The sequence below is a fragment of the Camelus ferus genome, chromosome 6 (assembly GCF_009834535.1).
Source record: "Camelus ferus isolate YT-003-E chromosome 6, BCGSAC_Cfer_1.0, whole genome shotgun sequence".
NCBI lineage: Eukaryota > Metazoa > Chordata > Mammalia > Artiodactyla > Camelidae > Camelus > Camelus ferus.
Window position 1 is genome coordinate 21,729,054 of NC_045701.1, and position 14,664 is coordinate 21,743,717.

The 14,664-nt window shown below is 46.1% G+C and overlaps 1 protein-coding gene across 2 annotated transcripts in view; it reads left to right on the forward strand.

The window, feature by feature from the left end:
* The first annotated feature begins 6,910 nt into the window (after positions 1 to 6,910).
* PLA2G4E (phospholipase A2 group IVE) overlaps positions 6,911 to 14,664 on the forward strand; it is a 57,927-nt gene continuing 50,173 nt past the window's right edge. The window contains exons 1-2 of one of the 2 annotated variants that reach the window (XM_032481438.1): positions 6,911 to 7,852; positions 10,417 to 10,539. In XM_032481438.1, coding sequence (XP_032337329.1) covers positions 10,444 to 10,539 — 96 coding nt within the window. In that variant the 5' untranslated portion in view covers positions 6,911 to 7,852; positions 10,417 to 10,443. Of the gene's footprint in view, positions 7,853 to 10,341; positions 10,540 to 14,664 lie in introns of those variants that run through there. The other variant, XM_006178854.3, reaches the window with a different exon arrangement.

Here is a 14,664-nt window from a genome sequence, read left to right on the forward strand (position 1 = left end):
AGGAATTCTGCCAGCAGATGGCCTGTGGACTCAGGCTGCAGCTCCTCCCTGAGTCCCCAGCCTGCCAGCCTTCCCTGCAGATTTTGGACTCAACTCACAAAGCCTCCACAACTGGGTAAGCGAAATTCCTAAAAGTAAATCCCCACACCCTACCCTCACCTCTCTCTTTTGTTTCTCTGATGAACCCTGACTAATACAGTGTCCATTAAAAGAAAAAAATTGCCCGGGGCTCATTCTGTTTCTGTGGTCCCGGAATCCAGGCAAGATGTAGCTGGTCCTCCACAGTCAAGGTGTTGGCTGGGACTGCGATCAGCTCAAGGCTCCACTGTGGAAGGATCACCTCCAAGCTGACATATGTGGCTGCTGGCAGGACTCAGGTCCCCATGGCGGTCAGCCCAAGGCTGCCCCCAGTTCCCTGTTGCCAGGCCTGTCCCCAGGGTAGGTCACAACATGGCAGCTGGCTTCGTCAAAGTGAGCAAGCAAGAAGCAGCAGAGAGGAAGTCTGAGGGACATTCTAGCGAAAGAAAATGACCCAATTCTGTGACAAATCAGATTCAGAGGTGTAAGGGAGATGAATGTCCACAGAAGACTGTGAGGGTTGCAGCCTGAAAGAAAGGTGGAGGTGAAAACCATGAGGTGCTTTGGAAAGAAGTCTGGCCTTTGTAGTGGGTTTGGTTGGAGAAACTGTCCTCCGGGTGAGCTGCCTCTGAGAAGCCGTGCTGTGTGGCCACAGGAATGTGCACTTGGAACCGCAGTCTGGCATTTCTGAGAACTAAAATGGGGGAATGCTCTGGAAGACTGGAGAAACCGGTGCTAAGGTGCGCAGCTCTTTGGAGGTCGGGCCCAGCTGTGATTTGGAAAGACATGAGAGGAGCAGGGAGAAAATGACGAGGCCGCCAGAGCCCGCAGATGAGATCCCAGAGACTTTTAGCACCTCCCTCTCCGCCGCACGTAAAGAAAAGGACACTGAGGACGCGCCGGACCTTGTCCAAGTTCACACGGCAAGCCCATGGTGAGTCGGACACTCACTGTTTTAGGCTGTCTTGTGGTCACTACCCTTCTTTTAGGAACAGTACCCATGTGTGGGTAAGGAACTCTCCTCCACTCTTAACCTGCAAGCTTAGGTCTCTGATCAACCACCCCAGCACAGGGCTGGGGTTGTTGCTCGACCTGGCCAATCAGAGCAGCACACTGCACGGAGACTGGCTCAGGGATGAGAAGTTGACCAGCCAGAGGGACACCAAGAGACTTTTTTAAGGCTACAGAGGTGGCTAATTTCTCCCACTGGAATTGAACCTGGCAGATGTGAGGCTGAAGGGCTGAAGTGAGTGTTCCCATCCGCCCTAAGGTGGGAAGAGCCTGTCTGAGGATGGAGGCAAGACAGAGGTAGCCAGGCCCAAGGATGGGGAGAGACATTGGGTATGTCAACAGTACTGAGTGCCAATTTAAGTTGGTCCCCCCCGGACCACTCAATCATTTGTTCCAATATGTTCTTCCTGCACCCCACCCATTTTAGGGCTTAATCTTACTTGAGCTGTGGTTTCTGTCACTCACAATCATGAATTCTAATACACCGGGAAAGAAGGTTTAATGGGAAGGAAAGTGTTGGACTCAGAACCCTGAGGTGGAAGGAAAATCAAGCCAGAGAACAGGCTTTTGCCATTGGGCAACCAATAAAGACTTGTTCAGGATCAGGTATATACCTTAGAGTAACTTGTTCGCATGTGCACCAGGAAACACATATGAGTGGCGGCACTGTTTTTGTTACCAAAAAGCTAAATCCAAATGCCCATCAACAGGAGAGTGGAGAAATAAATTGCAGAATACTATACAGCAAGGAAAAATAATGAACTATGGTTTTTGCACATTGATGTGGATGAATTTCAAAAACACAATGTTAGGTGAAAAAAGAAAAGTAAATATGGTTGCATTTGGATTAGTACCCGAGTATCCAAAAGTTAAATATATATATTTATATTTAATGTATATATATTTATATAAAATTTAGTTTTACATTCATATGTAGTAAACATAAAAGTTGAGAAAGTGATAAACACAAAATTCAGAAGAGTTGTTACCCTTGCAGGGAGATGATGAGTACAGAGAGGCACACAGTTGCTTCAGAAGTATTGACGATATTCTGTTTCTCAGGTGGGGGTGATAGTGGTGGTGAGTACATGGGTATATGTTTTATTACTTTTTACATCATATATGAGATACATCCTTTTGTATTATGAAACATTTCATAATAAAAATAAATGAAAGACTTAGGATCAACCCCCCAGAGGCTGTCACAGCATGTGGTTAACAGGATGGCATCTCCATACCTGAGTGGGCAGCTCCGTGTACAGCAAAGCCCCAGCCCAGGCCACCTGGAGAACCACATGCTGCACCACCCCTCATGCTGCCAAAACCCACCTTTGGAGGCAGGACAGGGCCCTAATGATCCTCAGTCCTGATGTAAAGCTCTGGTAGCTGCTGATTGGCTCATGTGCCACAAATCAAAAGGCCTAAAGAATGTCTCCTCTTCTTACAGAATCTAGAACAGCTGAATCTGTGGTGCAACTTGGGCCCCACCTGCCCACAGCTGAGAAGGGAAATAAACTTGCTTATAACTGAGGAAGTTCCTGGGACTCAGGACTTCTAAGGCAACAATTAGGAAAGTCTCCAGGAAACCAAGAAAGGTTTGTCACCCTTCCTAATAACTGGCCTGGGGCTGTTAGCAAGGGCAGAGAAGCAGAAAGCAGGCTGAACTGATGCTGCACAGCTGCGGGGAGGTAGAGAAAAAACCCACCCAACGCTTGACGTTTAGCAGTACTAACCCATCCACTAGTACAACATGACGCAGTCGGTGTCTCCGTCTGCTACCAATCGGAAAAGCAACGTGTCCCCTTGTGGGAATGGACAGGGGAAAGCAGGAGTGCATGTCCCTCTCTATTCGGCAGAGAGGAAGATTTGAAAGGACGAGCCAGAATTATTTGCCTCTTGCGAGTGCTTCTCCTTGGGTGTGCAGAGGGATCGGGCTTGCGGGAGAGAGCTGGAGTTCAAATTCTGGTCTGTGTGCCTTGAGATGATTATTGAGCTTCTTTAAGTCTGTATTCTCATTCATCTCGAAAAGGAGACAACAACAACCACTTCACAGCCCTGCTGGAAGGATTACACAGAATATTGCATGTGTAGAAATTGACATAGTATCTGATACATAGCAGGTACTTGATAAACGGTAGTTGTTATTTAAAAAAATTTTTATCATCATTCTAGAGACCGACCTGTATCCTAATTGTGAGATGGAGCACTTTTATTTACATGAGTGATCATTGGTTACTTTATATAATGCTTTGAAAAGCCGGCAATTCACTTCTTCTGAGCCGTGGCTGCAGTTCAGAAAGCCGCCACCAGAGGGAAATGTTGCCAAAGATTCTTGCCAAGACAAAAAGGCGAGGAATGGTGGGCGCCAAGTGTGCATAGCACGCTCGTTATTCTGTAAACCTTTCCACCTTTTAAGCTAATGTTGCAACGTTAAATATTAATTAGTAACCAGCATTTACATGTATATTCAAAAAAGGACATGATTCAGAGCAAAACTCAAAGACATGAATGCCTAAGTAAAGCCCCTAAGATGGATAAGGTTTGCTGTATTCAGGCAATGGAATATTAGGCAGCTATGAAAACGAACACTCTGTCTACATACAATGTGGGTGGGCTTCATAAACATAATCTTGAGTGTAAGAAAGCAGGCATAAAAGAATGATACTGAATGACTGCATTTGTATGAAATTCCAAAATCAGTAAAATGAACTCTGGTATTAGAAAGCAGGATAGTGTTTACCTTTGGGGATCAGGAGACTGGTGATTGGAAGGAAGCATAAGGTGGATTTTTAGGAGACTGGTCTGTCTCTTGATCAAGGTGTTGGTTCTGTGGGTGTGTTCAATAGTGAAAATTCATTGAACTGCACACTTTTTAAAATTGAAGTCATTGGTTTACAATGTGTTACTTTCTGGTGTATAGCATAGTGATTCAGTTATACACAATATATTCCTTTTCATATTATCTTTCAATGTAGGCTATTACAAGATATTGAATAGTTCACTGTGCTACATAGTAGGAACTTGTTCGTCTATTTTATATATAGTAGTTACTATCTGCAAATCTCAAACTCCCAATTTATTCCTCCACCTACCCCTTTCCTCACTGGTAACCATAAGTTTGTTTTCTATGTCTGTGAGCCTGTTTCTGTTTTGTAAGTAAATTCATTTGTGTCATTTTTTAAAATTCCATATATAAGTGATATCATATGGTATTTTTCTTTCTCTTTCTAGCTTACTTCACTTAGTATGATGATCTCCAGGTCCATCCATGTTGCTGCAAATGGCATTGTTTTATTCTTTTTTATGGCTGAGTAGTATTACATTTTGTGTGTGTGTATAAACACCACTACTTCTTTATCCAATCCTCTGTCAATGGACATTAATGTTGCTTCCATGTCTTGGCTATTGTAAATAGTGCTGCTATAAACATTGGGATGCATGTATCTTTTCAAATTAGGTTTCCTCCTGATATATGCCCAGGAATAGGACTGCTGGATCATAGGGTAATTCTATTTTTAGTTTTTTAAGGAATCTCCATATTGTTTTCCATAGTGGCTGCACCAAACTACATTCCCATCAACACTGTAGGAGGGTTCCCTTCTCTCCACACCCTCTCCAGCATTTATTCTTTGTGGACTTTTTAATGATGACCATTCTGACTGGTTTCAGGTGATACCTCATTGTAGTTTTGATTTGCATTTCTCTGATAATTTGCGACATTGAGCATTTTTTCATGTGCCTATTGGCCATTTATACATCTTCATTGGAGAAATATTTGTTTAGGTCTTCTGCCCATTTTTGGACCAAGTTGTTTGTTTCTTTGTTATTCAGTCATATGAGCTGTTTGTATATTTTGGGAATTAAGCCTTCATCAGTCGCAACATTTGCAAATATTTTCTCCCATTCCATAGGTTATCTCTTCATTTTGTTTATAGTTTCCTTTGCTGTGCAAAATGTGTAAGTTTTATTAGGTCCCATTTGTTTATTTTTTGCTTTTATTTCTACTACCTGAGTAGACTGCCCTAGGAGAACATTGCTAAGATTTATGTCAGAGAATGTTTTGCCTATATTTTCTTCTGGGAGGTTTATAGTGTCTTGTCTTATGTTTAAGGCTTTAAGCCATTTTGAGTTTATTTTTGTGTATAGTATGAGGGAATGTTTTGACTTCATTGATATACATGCAGCTGTCCAATTCTCCCAATGTCACTTGCGAAGAGGCTGTCTTTTCTCCTTTGTATATTCTTGCCTCCTTTGTAGAAGATTAATTGGCCATAGGTGTGTGGGTTTATTTCTGGGCTCTCTGTTCTGTTCCATTGGTCCATATGTCTGTTTTTGTGCCAATACCATGCTGTTTTGATCACTGTAGCTCTGTAGTATTGTCTGAGCTGCACACTTCTGATTCATGCACTTTTCTGTATGTATGTTGAACTCCAGTTAAGAGTTTATTTTCAAATGCTGGGGATGCCAGCATCTGTAGGGTGGGCTGTACTAGTCTTCAATTTGTGCCCAGCACTGAGAATTTCCATCACTCTTCTTCGTCCACAATCCCTGCCCAGTGGCCTCAGGCAGGAGGGTGTGACCAGGACTGGCTTATCACAATATGTCATCTCCTTGGCACTGGGAGTTGGCCCAGGGTTGGACGCTGACCTCAAACAAGCCCATCAGAGCCCTTCCCTAGGATAAAGGTACCTGGTTAAAAAAAAAAAAATCCTCCTCCCTTGATGTGGGGCTTGCAAGCTTGGGCTGCTAATGACTATAGCCCCTGCAGGTAGAGGGGGACTGTCTACATTAGAAGAGAATGAGGTCCAGGGCAAAGAGAAGCAGAGGAAGAGAAGACGGAACAGGACAGAGAAAGAGTCCTGCTGCGTTGACTCCCAGGTTCTATCCTTTCTCAACTTCCCAGGATCTTTGTTTCTCAATTTTGTGAGTTAATCCGGCATTTTCCCAGCTAGATGAGGCAATACATTGTGGTTTATGCTTAAGCTTGCTCCTGATACCTACAATGTAAAGAGTCCTGACTCATCCACTGAGCAACTGGGCGGATGACAGCACTTACTGATGTGGGCAAGAAGAAGAAGAAGAAAATTCTCTTCTGGAGAAAGCGTGACGATCGCGAATCCATCTCATCCAGGAAGGAGATGAGTGCTTTCCCGTATGGCAGGAAGTTTCACAAGCTGACGTTGATGTTTCTCCAAGATCTTTATCTACACCAGGGATGGTGATTAGCCCCCAAGGTAACAATGTGTAATCACTCCCCTAGCGAGGGTTCAACCTGAGACTTAATCTTTTTCATTGTTAATCTATTTGACTTGGAGCCTCCAACTAATCGAGCTTAGAAAGATGTCTTTCCATCCTGGATTCCTCCCCTCAGTGATAACCGCAAAACACCCAGGGAGGCTTGCTAGTCCAAAGAGGTGGGTCCTGGCCATTTAAATCCCTGGGAGAGGAAACTGGACAGCCTCCCTTCAGCCAAGGTTTTCTGCAGACTCTTCGGGTATTTTTGCTCTTGGTGCCACATGGTGTCACTGTTGACGCACAGGCAATCCTAGCAGCACCTGAGTCCTGCCCCCGGCTCTTGTCCTGAAGCATTGATGACGATATCCAGGTGCTCCAGCTACTCTGGGCTTGTCCTCTTTGCCCCATTGCTGCACGAGCTGGGTAGGCTGACCGTAGACCCCACCAGCCTCTCTACTGCCTGGTCTGTCTCTCCCGGGGGATGGGGCTGCGAGGGCTTCGCAGAGCGCATGCCCACAGGCTCCACTCCCCTGGGGCAGCTTTTGCGCTTGCTGCCCGCCATTTTCCTGGCTCAGACCCACCCTGGATTCCTCAGCTGCCGACGCTCGCACCAACCCACAGCCAATTTCCCCGAGGTCTGACAGGCCGGGGTGGCAGGGTCCAGAAGGCTTTCTTCGCAGCAGCTTCAGCCCTACACTGGCCGTGAGCTCTCTTACTTTCGCCATTTCTGCACTCCGGCCCCAGGAATGAGGGAAATTTTAACTCGAGACAAGCCCTGTCCCATTTCCAGCTCTGTGATGTAGACGTCCTGTGGGGGGAGGAGGGGCAGGGATGGGGGTCCGGGGCTAAGCGCACCCCCCTTAAAGCTGGTGCTTGAAGGAAAGTTAGGAAGATGTCCACCCTGCCCGTCGATGGATAAGACATTTATGTGAATCAGTTCGGGTATTCAGCTGGGTTACTGAAGCCACACTTTCAGTCACGGGGATTGGGCGGGAAAGGGACTAACGTTGACTGCAGCCCACTGTTTGCTGGGTGTTCATTCTCACACTTCCACAAAGTCAGCATCATCATCATTCACCTTGTTCTACAAATGAAGAAGCTAAGGCTCAGAAAGGTGGGGTACTTGCCAGTAGTTTGCTCTGGAGCTGTGGGAACCCCTTCCTGCCCCGCAAACCCACGTCGGCTCCTCAGGGGGCTCACTCCATCCGGCGTGGGACCCAGGACTACCCGAGAGGGACCTAGACTTCTGTGTCTCTCCTGATGTCACCCGATACTTTCCTTCTGGGCCTGTAAGGAGATACCCTAATGGATTATTACTTGCCTGTTGCCATGACTGGAGATAAATCAACTGCTTTTGATAAAGCCCCATCCCCTCTTTTGAGCAAAATGAAGTGGGGTTTTGTTGCCTGAAACCAAAACGCCTTCAGGAGAGCCTGCCCACAGCTGACACGGTGACAGCCATGTGCCCTGGGGGCTTGCCAGGCACCACTGGATCCTGAACGTCGGACACCCGGAACCAGTTCCTGAGGTAAATATGGAATAATGTTATTTTCCCCAATATCTGTCCCCAACTATACTCTGCCAAATCCTCCTTTCCTGCTAGATGCAGATATTTGAGAAAAGACAGTCCTTCTAACAAATGAGACCATAGCCAATGTTCATTTAAATAACACACAATATTTGTATGTGTTTTATTTTTTGTGAATTTTTTTCTTTTTTGTTTCCTAAAACTGAAGTCCTGCAGGTGCACAGAATGCTTATTGAGTCCTTAGTGGGTGGGTATAGCCCAGTGGTAGAGCGTGTGCTTAGCATGCGGGAGGTCCTGGGTTCAATCCACAGTACCTCCATTAAAAACAAAAGTCATTAGCTTCCAAAACCTTGAGTCACAATATTGCCCTACACAATTAATTAGTTCACTGTGCCAGGAGCCAGTTTCAGAATGTGACGTAATTTTATGTAAATACCAACGGGACAATTATTATGGAATGCCTTGGTATCGCTGGTCTATTTGACAATCCCTTTCTCTGCATGGTTTTCTCCCTCTATTTCTCAGTGAGGGGGCTTTCTTGTTGGAAAACTAACTTCCTTAAAGAACCTGCCCCTGGAAACTGAGGATGCCTATTTTCTTTTAAATCTGTAGGAGTTCCCGCATTCTAAACGATTATTTTAATTTAAGAAAGCACCCTGCCATTTTAACCATACAATGAAAAATGCCTTCTCTTTATCAATGCTTTTTGCAATAAAAAAGAAAAGCAATACAGCTTAAACTTATACACTGCTGTTTGTTGATTATATCTCAATAAAATTGGAAGGAAAAAATTTAATTAGATTTTTAAAAATCAGTCTTTTATCCACTTTCTGGGGAGCATTATTTTTAGGACTAATCAATGCAAAGTGAAACCAGGAACAGCTGAAATTTCACATGGTATACTTCTAAAGAATCATATCTTGGGGATAAAAAAATGACCTGGCGAAAAGTAAACTTGTCACAAAAGAAAATTCACAAAGGTGAAGTTACTGAAGGAAACCAGATTTGCTCTCAAATACGCTGCTCTGCGTGTTGATTATTTTGAGTTAAAGGCACTTAAAAAAGCAGCAGATACAGAAGGATACTCTTGACCTTTTTTTTTTTTTTTTAATTCCTAAAAGCTGGAGATGAATCTCCCCTGTGTAAGATGCCTTCCCTCTACCAGGAGAAACAGAACATTCTTACCGCCCAAGACGGGGAGTCGAGGCACAAGCAGACCTGGTTAAACGCACCCTTATCTTCCTCATTATGTGCTTTTCCACAGTGTACTGCCCTAGTGCTGCTGCTTTTCTGGGCTGATGAGGGTGAGGAGTTGTCTCTGCCAATTAACTTCTGTTCTTCCTGGCAGAGAGGGAAGGAAATGTATGTCCTGCTTTTAGGCAAGTAAGAGGAGAGCAGCGAGCTTTTCTTGTATCTGCTGCTTCTTAATTGTCTTCAGCTCGGAAGAATCCTTATGCCAAGTAACATACTTGGGAGTGGAGGGTATGAATTCTGCTACCTTTTAGAACAAACAGAAAAATGACACTTTACACACATCTCCCCAAATACATGACTCTGGTCAGTCAGACTTCGGGCCTGGCTGCTGCTTGATTTCTGATAGGGCTCGGTGGGCCAGAGACTGTCCCCACTGGAAAACCACAGCCGCAGAAAAGAGTCTTTAAATGGGGGGGTTAGGGGGGTGTCCCTGAATAGAGAGGATGCTAGATCACTCAGAGTTACCACCCAGAGAGACAGAAAGATGGACGTTTTGAAGGTATATTTTAAAACACTTGTGAACAAAAAGAGGATTTGGTTTTTGTTTTTACTTTTGTATTTGTTTTTACCATGGAGCTTTGACATATTCTCTTTAAGCTGCCAGACACAGTATCTATCAAACTAAAGGAAGGCTGAAAATGAGAGGCAGAGTAAATTATTAAATTCCCTTCTGGCTCATGGCCCCGCCACCAGCCCTGAACACCAGGCTAGGGGATTATTTTCAGGGCTCAAAAGAGAGATCTGGGGGTGTCAGCCAAGAGCCGGGGAGTGGCCTCACCCTCCCAGGATAGTGAGTCCCCACCAGGGGCTTGCATGGCCTCAGCCAGCTCACCTCCCCACTGACATATTGAGTGTCACACTTCTAAAAATAGCCCTGAGCAGTGAGGAGCTGTCTCTGAGCCTGGATCCAGCTCGGAAATGCAGGTCTTCCCTGACGGAGAGCTGCCTCACGTGGGCGTCATTCTAGCTCCCTGCTTGCTTCTCACACAGCACGAGAATGTTGTCTCCATCATCGGCCCAGATTGTTTGAAATATATGGGACTCCTTTAGCTAAGCCCTGTCTTCCTCCACTGCCTTCATGGTTCATCAGGCTTATTTATCCTCAGGAGGAATCCAATGACATTGCTTTAGCTTTTCTGCAAAACTCCCTTGAAATTTCCCAAGGATGTTCACTCTTTGCTTTGCTCTTAAGGACCAGCCCTAGTTCCACATGGCTTGTTCTGAGCCCCAGAGCGATAGATGTGGCTGGAATGGCTCTCCAGGCCTCGGAAGGCCAGCCAGGCCTGGAAACTGATGTGTTTGTCCCGCAGAGCCTGCAAGGGGATGAGGAAGACAGCATGTCAGGGAGAACCGTCAGTGAGCTGGAGCACACACAGGTCCTGGAGACTCCCGATCTCCCACCTCTACTTCCCGTGGCCCCTGGGGGCTCTCAGGTATGTCTGTGTTCCTGGGGAGAGGGTTGCTGGCCCCTTGGAACTTACCCCCCCCTTTCCTGACTCTGAATAATAGTATCACCAGCATTGCTGCAGAGTTAAGAGGTTGTGTTTTTGTTCATTTCTTTCTCTCGTAGGTGAGTCCCTTTGGCCCCACCTCATCACCTACCTGTCCTTACCTATCTCTGTGCCCCAGAGGGCTCTTAACTAAAACAGCGATGACCTGTGACTATGTGCATTCTATGTGCTAGGGAGGCACTGGCACCTCTATTTGATGAAGAAACGGGCTCAGAGTTGGGTTAAGTTCACACAGCTCGCCGATGGGAGAGCTGAGATGGGAGATGTTTCTGTTAAGGTGATCCTGAGAAGATGGGTCAAGGTCCTGCAGGTGAAGGACCTAGCAGACCGCCTGGCACATAGCAGATGCTCAGTCTGTGCCATTCAGCAGAGTGGCAGGGCAGGGCCAGAAATGTCACCACATGAGGCTTAGACGGAGTTGGAGAGGATATCCCAATTTGGTCTCCCTCATGGATGCCCCCTATTGGCCAGTGAAGAGAAAATCTGGAATAAATCTCACCTGGTCAATTGTAGGCGGCTACAAAAAATTGAACAGTGTCTTTATCAGTGGATCCAGATCTGCCTGCCGTCTTCTCCGCTGGGCGGGTGTGTGATCTTCCTGTCAGCTCCCAGCAATGCCATGGGTGGGGGGACAGTGTTCTTGTACCCCTCTGGTCTCCGCGGCCCTGGCACTAGAAGCCTCCTGACAAACATGGAGGAGGCCACCAGAAGGCCACGAAAGCCTTTAAAACACAGTGATTCAGTATCTGTAGGAGTGCTGTCCTCATGAGGGTGGTTGAAAACATGGGCTGTGCAATCAGACCAGAGCTTCCATAACTTTCCCTGTCCTTTGCCAGCCCTGTGACCTCAGACCATTCCTTAACCTCTTCAGACTTCAGTTTCTTCACCTCTCCATGGTGGGGGGTAGGGATCACATGAGGAGCAAATAACATGCTTAGCAGAGTGTCTGGAGCACACGAAGCCAGAACCAGGATGACTATTGTTGTTGTGACTTTAGGATCATTTCTCCCCTTCTGCGCCATCATCCCCATGCCTGACATGGTTCAGGGATGAGGCTGTGCCTGTTGTCCTGTTTCAGCAGCCTAAGGATAGATCAGGAAGGCCACGTGGCTAGGACAGAGGCAACCGCACAAAGACACTGTGCTTAATATTTTCATTTTTATTTTGTAAAAGTAATTTCAAAAAGCATCTGGAAACAGAAGGGAAAAACCCACCATAATGCCGTTAACTCAGTACAATAACTATTCCATTTCAGTCTTTTTTTCTCCTTAAATAATGTGAATATGATTGTGCTTATAATTCTTAGATGTATGCCTGGGTTTTTTTTTCCCCTTAACCTAAAATCATAGCCATGAATGTTTTCTAGGTTGATACTTAAATTTCATGATTGTCATGCTAATGGCTGAATAATATTCCAATTAATAACTGTAATTTATTAAGATTTATGGTGAAATGTCAGGGTTTATAGGTGCTTTATTTTTGCAAACTTCCATGGAATTTCTCAGAAATTTGTCAGTTGGTCTTTCCCTAAGACCTTTATAAAATATCTGAACAAGATAAGAAGAATCACAGTAAGCTCTGCAGAAGGTGTAATGTTAGGGGTGTGGGGGGGCGGGGTCATGTATGGGGGGAGTGTGCATGCATTCAGGGACAGAGGAATCCTCCATCACTTACATGGCAAATTTTGAGGGAAACACAAGGACCCACCAATCTTCAAAGAGTTCCTCGTCTGCCCTCCATGTTGGTCCTTCGAGGGTTTCCCTCCAGAATCACCCGTAGATTATACCTTTGCCTTTCTAGGGCCCCTTAGAGGCTGGCATTACTGGTTAGTACACTGTCATCCAGCAATACTTCAGCAAAAATTAGTTTATCAGATTCGTTTCCAGAGTTACCATTTCCTGCACTGTATTTGTAGCTATCTCTTCCTGTGGCTTGTTACATGTCTTCCGTCTCACAAGACCAGGAACCACATCTGAAGCATTTATTCATTCATTGAACAAATATTTACTGAGCTTCCACTGTACACCTGGTATTGTTCTAGAAGTGGGAGACAGAGCCCTGAACAGGTCAGACAGGATGCAGATCTCTTGAAACTTACATTCTAGTGGGGGAGACAGACAGTGAATAAATACATGACTGTTTCTGTGTCAAAGATATCAGAACAAAATATGTGATAGAGGGTGACTGGCAGCAGAGAGGTAGGTAGGATGGTAACATTGAACCAAGATCTGAATGATGAGAAGACTGATGGAAAAATGTTCCAGAGAGAGCAAGTTCTAAGTGCAAAGGCCCTGAGGTGGGTGCAAGGTTGGTCTGTTCTAGAAACAGAGAGAAGAGTTCCTGGAGAGCAGAGAGCAGGGGAAAGAGGACATAGTCAGAGCCTTCCTCTGGCCCAGGTGCTGCAGAAAGCAGCTTTGGGGTTGTCCCTAAGTAGCAGAGGGAGCCATTGGAGGTTTTTCATTTGAGGGTCGACTTGATCTGATTTATGTTTTACACCGATCATGTTGTCTGGTCTGTGGAGAATGGATTGCCTGTGGGACAGGAGGGGAAACAAGGAGACAAGTGAGGAGGTGTTTGCTGTGGTTTAGGAAAAAATTGTGGCTTGAATAGAAGTGGACAGATTCTGGATTTTTCTGGAGGTAGACCTACTAGGACTTGCTGATAGTTTAGATGTGGAACGAGAACTCAAAGATGCTGCCTACGTTTTTGCCTTAAAAAACTGGGCGGTACCCCTTATTCAGCTGGGGAACACCAAGGTAGAGATCGGGGTGGGGGGGGTCTGGAGGTTTCTGCATTGGACATTTTTAACTTAAGATATACAGACATCTGAGTGGAGATGTCAGGTGGGCAGTTGCAAATACAAGTCTGGGACTCAGGACATAGGTTGGGGGGATAATCGGTTTGAATACAGGAAGCAGAATATAGATGGTTTCTAAAGCCACGAAGCTGGATGAGATCTCCAAAGGATGGGGGATGAGACAGAAGGGAAGAGGAGGAAGTCCGCCCTCCTGCTCTCCACCTTCTTCCATCTGGCAGAAGCAGAAAAACCATCAAAGGAGATTGAGGAGGAATAGCCAATGAGGTTAGAAGAAACCAAGGAAGCCAAGAGACTTTGTAAACATCCCATGCTTTTATCAGAGTAGGTTGTCAGTAAATATTTTCAGGAAGCGCAAGCTTCCTGCCTACTTATTAGCACCTTTGCAGCCACTGGTGCAGACCTGGGACGTTGAGTGACGGTTGGCTGGCTGGCTGACTGGCTGCTGGCCTCAGAGCGCATACGGCTTCCCATTATCTGTGCCATCAAGGCTGATATCTCTGCCTGGCTCCAGAGGCCTGGTGAAATCAGGCTCCACCCCAGCTCCTTTCCTGCTCCTGCCTCACACCCTGTGACCTGGCCCCCACCCTCCCCTCCTGGCAGACTCACCCTACTCTGTGCCACCTACAGGGAGTGAGCAAGCTCATTCCCACCTCTTCACCTGGATTCTGCTGCATCCCCTCCTGGAGGGCCCTCCCTTCAAGAATCCTGCTGCCTTTCCCAGCCTGGCCCAGATTTCAGGCTCAGCTCAGGTCTTAATCTCTCCCCTTTCACTCTCCATGTTGGTACTTGAAGGATTTCCCTTGGGACCACCACTGTGGATTATACCTTCTCTCTCCAGGTTACTGAAGCTCACTGGCCATCCTCTGCCCCACCCTGCATCTCTAATCCATCTTACTGTGATGGTTCTACCCCAAATTATGTCTTGAATCCCATCATTTGCCCCCATCTCTGCCTCTCACCCTTGCCTAAGTCACCATTTGTTTCCCATCTGAACCACTACAACTCATCTTCCCACCTCCAGTCTTGCCCTGTCCAGCCCCCACACAGTAGCCGGAATGATCTGACTCATATACCTTCTCTGCTTAAGACCCATCAATGGCATCCAGTCTCCTAAGAGAAAATACCAAATCCTTACCGGGTCTTTCAAAGCCGCATGTGATCCAGCCAACTGCGCACCTTCCCAGACACTTCTCACCTCATCGCTCCTTACACACGGTGCCCCAGACACA